The sequence below is a fragment of the Mustela nigripes genome, chromosome 18, assembly GCF_022355385.1.
Source record: "Mustela nigripes isolate SB6536 chromosome 18, MUSNIG.SB6536, whole genome shotgun sequence".
In the NCBI taxonomy this organism is placed as follows: Eukaryota; Metazoa; Chordata; class Mammalia; order Carnivora; family Mustelidae; genus Mustela; species Mustela nigripes.
In genome coordinates, this window is record NC_081574.1 from 17623372 (window position 1) to 17635551 (window position 12180).

A 12180-nucleotide genomic window follows, 5' to 3' on the forward strand; every position below is an offset into this window, starting at 1 on the left:
GGAACCCCGACCAGCACAAAGCCAGCATCAGTGATTACTTATTTTCGACACTATCATTAGAGCTGGAGCTACGCATCCCAGAGAGCCTCCACCTAACACGGAGGCAAACTGCACTTGGCACTCTCCAGCGGCCTCTCAGGGATTGGCAAATGATGGGGAAATTAACGGTCATGCGTGAAGCCCCTGGCTAAAGCGCACGACGACGGTGGACGGCTGGACAGCGCGGATGCAACCGCAACTACTACTGCGCCTGTGGGAAGGCTTTGCCCGGCCAGGACTTTGCTTGGGAAGAGGGCGTTTGGCAAGCTGCCCGCGTGCCAGCCTTCTTGCTGTAACGGGACGCTCTTCTATAGGAAAGTGCCTCTGTCCCCTGGCGCCCGGCCCCACGCGTCTGATGAAACAGTGACCCCGCTGCCCGCTCCCCAGCCCCTGGCCCGCAGCCCTATCACTCCCGGCGCGCAGCCAATCACGTGGCGAAGCGATGCTCTCCAAGACCGCGGCTCCGTGGCCATTGGTCGACGGCTCGCGTCCCGAGCGCGCCCATTGGCCGCGGGGGGCGTTCACGTGGAAGGGGTTCCGGGATGGCTTCCCAAGTGGGGAGAGGTGCTGGAAAGTTAAAGGGAGCAGCGCGGAAGCTGGGAGCCTGAGTCTGGGTGACCCGCCACGGGGAGGAGGCGAGCGAGCTGCTCTCGCGCACGGACGGATGCGTCTGCCCGCCAAGGGCGCGGACCTGAGTCCGGCCCCTGCTCCTGCGGTCGCCGCCGCTGCCCCTGCTACTCCCGCGCGGATGCTGCCGCGGGCTGGCGCCTCTGGGCATCGGGGCTTATGAGCTGCACCAGGTACGTCCCTCCCCAAGCCCTCGAGTCCCAGCGCGGGGCCGAGAAACGGCGGCGAGGGGCGCGCAGTGGAGACCTTCTTTGACCCCTGTCACCTGCACGTTCACCGCCCAACTTGCAGTTGCACTCCGGGGGTGGGCCACTCTAGACGGGGCTGAGGAGGCCGTTGCTTCCAGGTGGGAGGCGGTTGCTTCCAGGTGGGAAGAGCAACCCAGGGACCAGAGGTGGGATGGAGCCTGGCTGGACCCACGTGTTCCGCTTTCGTGCGGGTCTGGCCGCCAGGGGTAGTTGGCGGTGGGTGGGGCTGAAACTATTGTACCGAGTTCGAACCTGAGACAAGGCACTTCCCGCCTGGGACCCGACACTCCCCGAGGGTGTCCCCGAAGTTGGGCGGTGGGGCCTGGAGTACAAGGAAAAGTAGCCTCCACTTTCCCCGGGTCTTGGGTTCCCCGTAATACGCAAGGAAATACACTTGGGAGTCTCTCAGGTCGCCGAGGGCGATGGGGTACAGAGCCAGCCCCGGTTCGCGGTCTCCGGTCCCCAGGCAGGGGCTGTCCCGGGCCGGCGGGGGCGAAGCTGCCGCGCGGGGACGCTCGCGCGGCGCGGCTTCGACCGGGGTTGCCCTGCCGCCCCGCCCTGGTGTGATAACTTGGGCTCCTCCTCCTTGTCCTCCTCCCCCTGCGGGCCGTGTCTCCCGGAACGGAGCGCCAGCCGGGTCTCCCGGACACACGACGCTCACGTAGTCGGTGGCAGGAGCTTCCCCTGCCACCTCCCTCCAGGCTCTCCGATGCAGCGAGCCAGCTGGAGAGGGGGCTTCCCCACGGCCCAAAAGGTGGGTGCGGGACAAGGCGCAGCGGGCTCACGGAGCTCACGGCGTGGGGGGGCGGGGTGCAGGCTGGTTGGACCGAGGGGGGCAGGGTCGCATTGACCTGTGCGATCTTCCAAATCTGGAAGCCCGGGCCGGCCTCCTGCCCCCCACCCCACCCCGTGCCCTGTTCGTGCCACTCTTTCTGAACCAGAAAAGTGGGTGTGGAGGGGACTTGCTAGCCAAAGAGAGGGTATAGGTCCTGGAACGACATACCAGAAGAGTTGGAGGGGGTTGTTTATACCAACAATACCAGGGGGGTATTGTTTACTGCAGAAGGGGAGAAAACTTAGGACAGACTTGACTTGAAGACTTGGAGAGTTGCCAGAAGGTGGTGGAGCCTGTGGTCTGTGTCGCCAGGCCTCCCTGGGAGCCTCAGGGTCTGGGAGAAGAGAAGTTAGGGCTTTGAGCAGGGGTGGGGAGAAGAGGAAATGGTTCATATGGTGGGGCTGTCCAGCAGCCAAGACTAAAGTGAAGACAGCCAGTGGACGCCCCACAAAAGTAAAGTAGAGGTATTTAAGAAGTGAGAGGGAAGAAAAGAAGTTAGTGGGCATTATTGGCAACCCCGCGTCGGAGCTAGAAGGGACTTCCGAGGAGAAGGCCTAAGCCCAGAAAGGTTCAGTCAGTGACTTGCTCCAAGTGGCACAGCTAGGGGGAGGCCTTCCTAGGCTACTGCTCTGTGTTATGTGTTGGGCGTTGTTCCGTGGTAGGTACTGTAATAAGCAGTGTGTGTGTGCACGTGTGTGTATCTCAGATGCTTTAGATGGTGACAGAACAGAAGAGCACAAGCGAATTTTAAGACTGTGAATAAAGGCCCCAGTGGTCACAGGACAGAGGAAAACATGTCAACTTTGGGGTGCCTGGGTGGCTCAGTGGGTTAAGCCTCTGCCTTCCCCACGGGTCATGATACCCAGGTCCTGAGATCGAGCCCCACATGGGGCTCTCTGCTTGGCGTTGAGCCTGCTTTTCCTTCTCTCTCTGCCTGCTGCTCTGTCTACTTGTGATCCCTCTCTCTCTCTCTCTTTCTCTCTAAAAAAAAGAGAGAAAAAAATGTCAACTTTATTTATACTGCGTCAGCCAAATCTTTTGGGAGGGAGTAAAGCAATGCCAAAGTGTGGATGGACAGGTCTGTTAAAAAATATAACCCGGGGAGAAAAAAAAAAAAGTATAACCTGGTCATCTGGGTGAATGCTTATTACCTCGTGTCGTTCTGGTGTTCCTGGTGGGTTCTTGGTGCATCTAATTTTTCTGTCTTTTCCTATGAGAGTATGAGAATGGAGGGGAGGAATGTCTTGGGCTTGATACCAAAAAAAGATTTACTTCCTATAAAAGGCACAGCCCAAAGCCAATAGCTCCACTGCCTGAAACTGTGAAGGTCATGTGCTGATTCTCTGTGCAAGTTTATTGTTTCTCCAGAAACACACCATAACCTGACAAGCTGTCCTGAGAAGGTGCGTTGTTTGTCTCTAGTGGAACAGGGAAAGTATTACGCAAAACTATCCCTGTTCGCTTCACTTTTCACGGAGTGCTAGGGTTTGCCGCCTTCTGACCAGGAAAACTGAAATCCACCGTTAGGCATTCCCCATTTGCCCAGGGGCAAAAATGATCTCCGAGGCATCTATGTGGAAGTCAAGTTTTTGAGACTCTGAATAACACTCATACTCTCAGGACCTTGTCGTGCAGCGAACCGCTATTGAATCCTGCGTCATACTGTGCTGGTTCAAATATGGGTCCGTGTCTTCTCCTTCTGGCCTTTCCCCTGGCCAACCTTGGTGACTCATATTTCTCGGCCTGGGAAACGGCTGAGCAGCTAGGAGAACATGTCAGGAGAGGGAGGCCCGAGGTGCAGCCTATGCACACTGTGTTGGCACTGATCATTTTTATGTCATTTTTTGGATAAAACACCTGTCCAGGTGCCTTCCTTTCAGAGACTTTGGAGACTTACCTTGTCCATCTCCATTGCTAGGAGTGCTTCTGGGGGATGATGATCCCTGTCCCAGCCCACTGGGAAATTCCTGAGCAGAGGGCCAGGAAGGCCCACATCAAATCAGCATTTGGGTACCCTGATTATCGTAGAAGGATCTGGTTCATCAAAGCTGGAATCTACCCGTGAGGATAGGCAAGTGGCCAACAGTCAGATCGTACCCTGATTGAGACCACTGGGGTTCATGTCCTCACCTCCAGTTACGGTGTCACTTAAATAGCGAAGGGATTCTGGGCAGTGGTTGCTTAGCAGGGCCCCTGAGGCTGAAGCCCTCTTGGTAACCCTTCGGCACCAAGTAGTGAACTTTTTGCCTTTCGTGGAAGAATTGTTGCAAAACCAATGAGGCTCTAGGGAGTGCCAGTGGAGTTGTTGAGTTAGCTAGCACTGACCAGAAGCTCACCTTCCGACCCCCAGCTCTGCTGGTTCTGACAGTCCGGTCATAAAAGGGATCTCAGGGCCAAAAGGACACACACTGGGTCCAAAGAGTGAAACTTGGCTAAGGTCTTCAGCTACCGTCTTTTTCATCCATAAGATTAAAAGCCCAGAGTGGCTATAGTTAACTACAAGTGAGCAGATTCTTTCACTGATCGGCTTGTTTTAGAATTCTCTTTCCAAAGTATCTTGAGAGTTTCCCAACCTTTTCCTAATGAGCTGTTTGAACGTTGTGTGGAGAAGCATGGATGAGGTGCGGGAAATCACGTATTGAGGTTGGTTTGCAGGCTTGAAGGGATAGAGAAGAGGTTGGAGAACTTACGGTTGACCTTGTGCGGACTCAGGCAAGGAGGAAGGGCTGCAGGGTCAGAGGAGGAACCCAGCCGCCTGCAGTTCACGCCCACATTGTCAAGGGTAAGCAGAGGGGGAGGGGCTGAGATGCAAGGCTTTGCCCACTTTGGGGGTATTTTTAATCCACATTTAATTTTAAAAAAATTAAAACAACTACCTGTGTTAACATTACACTGAAAGTATAATTCCAGTGCATTCTAACGAAGTTTTGCAGTGGGGGAATGTAAAACTTAAGTACTTTGTAACTACAGGGTGGTTGGTTTGTTTTTCACATTGAACCCGTTAGCCAACCCGTGTAAAGCTACGTTGCCCATTTCAGTGAGAACTTTTCCTTTGCAGAACAATTGCCTGGCTACAAGAACAGATAATAGAAAGCAAATTTGCTCCGAAAATTTTCACTCATTGATTTTGTTAGAGGGGAAACAGTAAGACAAATGTCCTTTAAAGTGGATGTTTAGATAAGTACACTGTGGCTATAAATTACTGTTCTGTGTCTCTGAATGTGTGTTTTTCCAGTCAGTCATCACCAAGTGGTTCCCTGCATCCTAGGGAATGATTATATTTCTTTTGGAAAATGGGATCAAATCCAATGTGTCTTTGTTCTTATTGTTCTTTATGTATTTGGTTAATCAAAATCAGAAGTTGAAAATGAGATGTTTATTGGACTGAACCAGTGGTCTCAGCTCCTGGCAGAAGACAAGCAGCATTTTGCCTTTTGATTCTCCCTCACTACTACCATTACCCTGAAGCCCCCCACCAGTGGGCAGGAACTAGGGGGGCCTGCGAGCAGGCACCCCCAAAAAAACACCACATACCTACCCTTTGCCATAGTGAGGGGGGAGAGGCTTGGGACCTAATCTAGATCCTGTGTTCTGTGGTTCGCAGACTAGAGTTTAATACTGGTTTCGTCCCTGACTTCTCCAGGTAGCCCACTGTAACTATCAAATCAGAATATAAATTTGCTATGGTAATTAGATGAGAAAAATGGCTTGGCTTTAGTGAGGCTATAGTGTTGGATGGGAGAGGTTTTTGGCAAGTCTTAAATATTTGAGGCATTTTATTAGATACTTTTTTTTTCTCCCTGATTATAGAAGTGATGTTATTTTAAAAAATACAAGAAACAGAACACAGGAAAACAAATTTCCTGAAATGCCTTTACCTGGATTTTCTTTTTCTTTTTTTTTTTTTTAAGATTTTTATTTGCCAGAGATCACAAGTAGGCAGAGAGGCAGGCAGAGAGAAGGCGGGGTGGGGGGCAGAGAGCTAGATCCCAGGATCAGCCTGATCCCTAACATCATGACCTGAGCCCAAGGCAGAGGCTTAACCCACTGAGCTACCCAGGCGCCTGCCACCTGGATTTTGTAACAGTTTTAAGTATATCTCTAGTCTTTTTTCTGTACATATACCTAATACTTTTCCCTACAAGTCTAGTCTCTATGTACAATTTTATCTTCTCTATTTTTTACATTAACAATATATTATAACTTTTTTCCATGCCACTTAAAACTTTTTTCCAAATACTGGTTTTAGTAACGATACAAAATTTTATCGCTGGATGTTGTATACCTAATTTAACCAGATACTTATTACTGGTTCTTAGGTTTTCTCACCTTTTCCTCCCTATGTTGCTGCATTGGACATTTTAGTACATTAACCCCCATGCATTAATTCCTTAAGATTAATACCTGTATGTGATATAACCAAAAATGATATGAAGATTTAGAAAGGTGCTGATTTAGACTAATCCATGTATTCATATTATTTTTTAAGGTTTTTTTTAATGATTTTATTTATTTGTTTAAGAGAGAGCACAATGAGGGAGGAGGGTCAGAGGGACATGGAGAAGCAGACTTCCTGCCAAGCAGGGAGCGCAGCTGGGACTTAATCGCAGGACCCTGAGATCATGACCTGAGCCAAAGGCAGTCACTTAACTGACAGAGCCACCCAGGTGCCCCTTCATATTATTTTTAAAAATCTATACTAACTCAGTAGGTAAAAACAGGCATTGTTTCCTAATCTAAATTCTCTAATTATAAAGTTGGATGTTTTGTGTATTTCTAGGACAATTTTAAGATTTTTTCATGAATTTTCCATTCATGCTCTTTGCTCATGTTTCTATGTGGCTATTTGACTTTGTTATTGTTTTGTAAGAACTCTTCATATACAAAGATATTAACTCTTTCCTGCCATACTTTTTGTAAAATGTTTTCGCAGTTTGTCTTTAATCTTTTTTTTTTCACTTACAGAAAAATCTTGTTTTTATGAAGTCAGATTTAACCTGATCTTCAGCAGGATTCTCTTTGCCTTTTATTCTTATAGAGGTTATCTTCACTATAGAAAAAACAAATATCCACCTATATGAAAGGTTAAAAAAAAAAACTAAATTATTGGCATTTTTAAAAAGAAAGTTATACTGGCATATAAAAATCTAGTGTACATTATGTCTGTCTTCACAGTTGAATTCCACTGTCTAGCATAAGACTTGGCATATAATAAATACCAATCAGTATCGGTGAGATGAGTGCATTTCTTTTGGGGCCCCTGGGTGTTTCCATCTATTAAGCGTCTGCCTTTGGCTCAGGTCAGGATCTCAGGGTCCTGGGATTGAGTCCCACATTGGGCTCCCTGCCCAGTGGGAGTCTGCTGCTCTCTGCCCCCTCCCTGCTTGTATGCTTGCTCTCTATCTCAAATAAATAAAATCTTTAAAAAAGGGGAAAAAAGTGCATCCTTTCGTTATTCCCCAAGGCACTCTAGCCTCCTTAGGGCCCCAAGAAATCCTAATAGAAATACCTGTGAATTTAGTTTTAAAACCAGCGGCTTCCTACTATTTTTTGTGTTTTAACCCCGCCCCCCACACACACTTGACACTCTTAATCTCCCCTGAAACCAAGGTCATGCTGGCCCACACTTGAGTTAATGCCCGACTGCAGCTGTGTGGACAGAGGCGGAAGGCAGACGTGGTTTGCCAGCCCGTTGCAATGATGCCTTGAACGTCTGTCTGATCTCCTTGCCATTTCTTTCTCTTCCCCTCTGGCCAGGGTTCTAGCCTATTCATCTAACCCCATGATGGCTGTGGACATAGAGTACAGATACAGCTGCATGGCCCCTTCCCTGCGCCGAGAGAGGTTCACCTTCAAGACCTCACCGAAGCCCAGCGAGCCACTGAGGCCGTGCATTCAGCTAAGCAGCAGGAATGAAGCCGGCGGGATGGTGGCCCCCACGGTCCAGGAGAAGAAGGTGAAAAAGCGGGTGTCCTTCGCAGACAACCAAGGGCTGGCCCTGACAATGGTCAAAGTGTTCTCAGAATTCGATGACCCGTTAGATATTCCCTTTAACATCACTGAGCTCCTAGACAACATTGTGAGCTTGACGACAGCAGAGAGCGAGAGCTTTGTTCTGGATTTCACCCAGCCTTCCGCTGATTACTTAGACTTCAGAAACCGGCTTCAGACCGACCACGTATGCCTTGAAAACTGTGTCCTGAAGGACAAAGCCATCGCAGGCACAGTGAAGGTGCAGAACCTGGCGTTTGAGAAGACGGTGAAAATAAGAATGACATTCGACACCTGGAAAAGCTTCACAGACTTTCCCTGTCTGTATGTGAAGGACACTTACGCTGGCTCGGACAGGGACACCTTCTCCTTTGAGATCAGCTTGCCTGCGAAAATTCAGTCTTATGAGAGGATGGAGTTTGCCGTGTGCTTTGAGTGCAGTGGACAGACGTACTGGGACAGCAACAAAGGGAAAAACTATAGGATCATCCGAGCCGAGCTGAAAGCCGCGCAGGGTGCCGCCGAGCCACAAAACGGACCCGATTTTGGAATATCCTTTGACCACTTTGGGAGCCCTCGGTGTTCCTACGGTCTGTTTCCGGAGTGGCCGAGTTATTTAGGATATGAAAAACTAGGTCCCTACTATTAGACCCTGCGTGTGCCGGAGCATGGCGGAGCGGGTGCAGAGGAGCCTCGCTGCGGTCACGGGCGGGTGGAGACGGAAGCCAGGAGAAACGCAAAACTGCCATTAGGCACAGTCTCTGAAAAGAGAGGATCCTGTTCACTTTTCTTCTTACGCCAGCTCAGCCAGCCAGATTTAGGTGCCAGGACTGGTTTCATACTCGGAGTACGGTGGGGTGCTGGTCGGCTCGGCATCCAGGGTGGCCACAAGAGTTGGAGCAGGGTGGCAGGGCCGGCCCGGGCCTGGGCAGGGACCAGGTCCGTGGGTACTGCTGGTGACACTAGGGGATGGTGGCTTCAGAGTGAGGCCACCAGGGATGCACCCCAGCTGCCTGGGGAAACCGCCCCTGCCCCCTGGGATGTGAACGGTCACTTGGAAGTCACTCCATCCCAGCCAGCCCGCTGCCCCGGGACCCTTGTCATCGGTCTCTGAGTGCCCCCCACACCCCAGCCGAGCCCCTCCTGCCTGTTGCTGGCATTCCTTGTCTACACGTGCTTAGCTTCACACTGCAGCTCTGTGCTTTTTTTTTTTTTTTTTTTTTTTTTGCATTTTGTTTCCTTCACAGTTCATCTGATGTTCAGGAAAAGATAATCAAGGTAAATTAGCCTGTGACGGAAACAGGTGCTTCCTCTTTCTGACCCCACGTATGTGTGCTCCGGCAGAGAACAACATACCAGTTGTCAAAAGAAACTTACCCCCATGCTGGGCTCCAGACATAGGCTTTTCTGATAGGCAGGACAGAGGGAGACACCTGTAGCTCTTCCTCTCTGCTTTCGGGGGAACTTTCGAAGTAGCTTTCGAATTACTCACTCCTACCCTGCCTCACCAGACAGCCCAATGACAAGATTTGTTGGAACTTGCCCGGCTAGTTTGCAAGCACCTCATTCTTCACGGAGGGATTTTAGACTGTCCTTTCCTCGAGAGCTCTCCAACGTTCAGGACACGTTGTTTGGTTTGGTTTTGACTGTGATCTGCACGACCCAGGACTCTTTGCAAGCACCCAGGGACTTTGATTTGGGTGTTCTTATTTATGGTGTGTGAGTCTGTATAAAAGGGATAGAGGAGAAAGCCCTCACCAAGTTCTCAATATTTTATTTTCAATGTGTGGCAACTCTGAAATATCAGAGATTAATTATTCTTACCCATATTGGACCATGAATTAAAAGTCCGTTGGTTCATACTGTCGTGAGACTCCTGGGACATTCACGGATGGATGGATCCCCAAACGCTATGATTTTTCTGGGGTGAGATTGGTTTGTACTTGGGTGTGTTTAAAAAAATATTTTTACATATGTATTTGGAGAAGGTTGGGTGTTTTTGTTTTTGTTTTTGTTTTTGTTTTTGTTTCTTTTGTGTTTTGTCTTTGGAGCTTAATTAAATGTCTCATTTTCCATTTGCCTGATCTTAGTAAAGTGGGATTTTCCTAAAGGAGGCAAGCAGAGGGAGGCACAGCGGCCTGGATTTGGAGGCGCAGTCACCGGACTCTGCAGGCAGAAAGTCGTGTTTTGCTTGCATATTCCAGATTGATTAGAAAAGGCCTCCTGGCCGCTGCGGCTTGGTCCATTAGTATCAGGCAGGGATGGAGTGTCTTGGCTTCTAGTTTTGTGGTTGGTTTTTTCTCCCCCCCCCCTCTTTTTTGAACTTCGAAATGTTTTGACTTTTTAAATGTTTTTAAGTGATGTCTGATGTAATTCTTGTTCCTAAAACTGGCTGTTACTCATCTGCGATCTAGTGCTTTATTTTTTATGCCTCTCCCACATGGGTAGGACTCGGGGATGACATAATGAATGGGGAAAATGGCCTTTTTATCTCGTGCTGAAATTGGGCAGATTGGTGTTTTATCTAGACACGCCGACATCAAGTACGCGAACGGTACTTTCAGTGTTAGCAAATCTGGCGGTCAGAACGATTGATAGTGCAAATTAAAACCAAATGGAAGCAAGCCATTTTATATAGGTTGTGAATCTATTTTGTTTTTAGAAGTCCAGGCCCTCTTCCTCCAAGTCAAGAAAGTTACAGGGTGCCCTGTCATGTACATGTTACCAGTCTAAAAGTAACAAGATGATTCTGTATTCAAAAGAAAAATGCCTCAAGAGACTCCTGTTCCTATTCGGTTTTCAGTAATGGTGGTCTTAAGACATTCCGGGGTCAAAATCTGAAATACAGTGATTCAGCAATAAGTAGCTCTTACAATGGCCCTAAGCCGCCTCCTCCGTCATTCTTCACTCTTCAGCTCACCCCAGCTTTTTTGCGAGGGGCACTGGTTGCCAAGCCCCGCCAGTGCACCTGGGATGCCCGCCCTACCAGGCAAGTCCTCACCTGCCCCCAAAGACCCTTCTCTGACTAGAGAATGTGGTTGTGAGACTTCCCTGTCAGCCTTGTGGTTCAGGAAGGCAGGGGCATCTGAAGAATATTATCTTTTCTTCACCAGTCTCTCTTCCTTGGGTCTAGTTGTGCCGCAGGTTATCAACAGAGGGTCCCAGGCTCTGCAGAACCCCTCCTCATTTCGGAGCTCGCCATCCGTAAATAGGTCTACACCCTTCAGACAGTGACGGGTTTCTTAGTTGCAGACAGACGTCAACTGCAGCCTGACTTGGGGAGGGGGGTGCCCCTCACACAGCTGGATTCAGTGATGATGACTAATGTCCAATAACCCCAGTGCCCTTTCCAAGTTGCCCCCAAAAGGGCGGGCCTCCCACCGAGGGTGCCCTTGTCCAGAAATGGGGAAGCAGCTCCATTTCTTTTGTATTTATTTCCCCCAAACGCCCTGGGGAGCATTCACAAATCAGGTGCAATAAATAAGCGGGACTATTTGAGAAATACATAATAAATAAGCTTTCAGTGTTTCTTGGAAGATAAGAAGCATTCGAATGGGTTTCTTTTTATTTAAGTATTTTGATGATAGGGGAAGTGGTGAGAAATAATGGGAGTTCTGTAGTTCTCCAGAAATTAAAACAGTTTCAGAGTCAAGATAGAATTTATTTTTTTTTCTCTAAGGTTTCATTTTAATGGTGGCAAAACAGGACTCTTTCAGTGTTTTTTAAAGATGTAAATTTCGAATGGCTAAAAGAATGTTTTGTGGTTTTGATCTTTGCATATAATTTGCCTTTTTAAAAACAAGCATTACTTGTAGTCACGTGGATGTTCAATGGGTTATGGGTATGTTTATAAACCAAAAAAAGTGTCTGTTCATTTTTTAGAAGTGCTCGTTTTCCAGGTCTTCCCTCTGAGTGGACAGTGAACGAAAACCTCGATTGTCTTTCATTTGTTTGCTCATCGAAAATTCCTCCACTGGGTGTGGTTTGCTAGAGCAGGCCCTGTGGCTCTCTGCTCTTGGGGGGGGTCCCGATCTCGGAAACTGGGGATGAAGAGTCATAATGGGATCTTTCCCGGGGCCTCGAAGACATTCTGGCATCTTCTCCGCACTTCCCGAAGTGGACACATGGGACTGAGCAGGGAGTCTGTGGTTTCAGATGGCTTCTCCTTGGTAGGGTTGGAAAGCTGTGAATGTTTCGGCAGTTTCGTGATCAGTCCTAGAGCCTGTCGGACCTGTGAGGATGATGTGTCACTTTGACTTCAGCATGAATGGAGAACCGAAGGCTCGTCTTCACCCGATGCCTGAAAAGTGCCTTGTCAAGAAATGTCCACATGTTTTGAAAAAAATATTTTTGTAAACAAAGGTAAAGGGGAAATGCACTTTAAAATCACCAGAATGGATGTCTTGTGTGTGGTGTAAGAGAGTGGTTCGTTTGTATCTC

The 12180-nt window shown here is 48.8% G+C and overlaps 1 protein-coding gene across 2 annotated transcripts; it reads left to right on the forward strand.

Annotated features, from left to right (window-relative positions):
• Nucleotides 1–589: 589 nt before the first annotated feature.
• Nucleotides 590–10149, forward strand: PPP1R3B (protein phosphatase 1 regulatory subunit 3B). 2 transcript variants are annotated; one of them, XM_059384166.1, is made up of 2 exons: nucleotides 590–839; nucleotides 7507–10149. In XM_059384166.1, the coding sequence occupies exons 1-2, from the start codon at nucleotides 826–828 to the stop codon at nucleotides 8387–8389; spliced, it is 897 nt and encodes a 298-aa protein (XP_059240149.1). In that variant the 5' UTR covers nucleotides 590–825; the 3' UTR covers nucleotides 8390–10149. The 2 variants fall into 2 exon arrangements, with proteins under 2 accessions (XP_059240149.1, XP_059240150.1); XM_059384167.1 differs by lacking the exon at nucleotides 590–839 and adding an exon at nucleotides 1380–1668.
• The last annotated feature ends 2031 nt before the right edge of the window (nucleotides 10150–12180 follow it).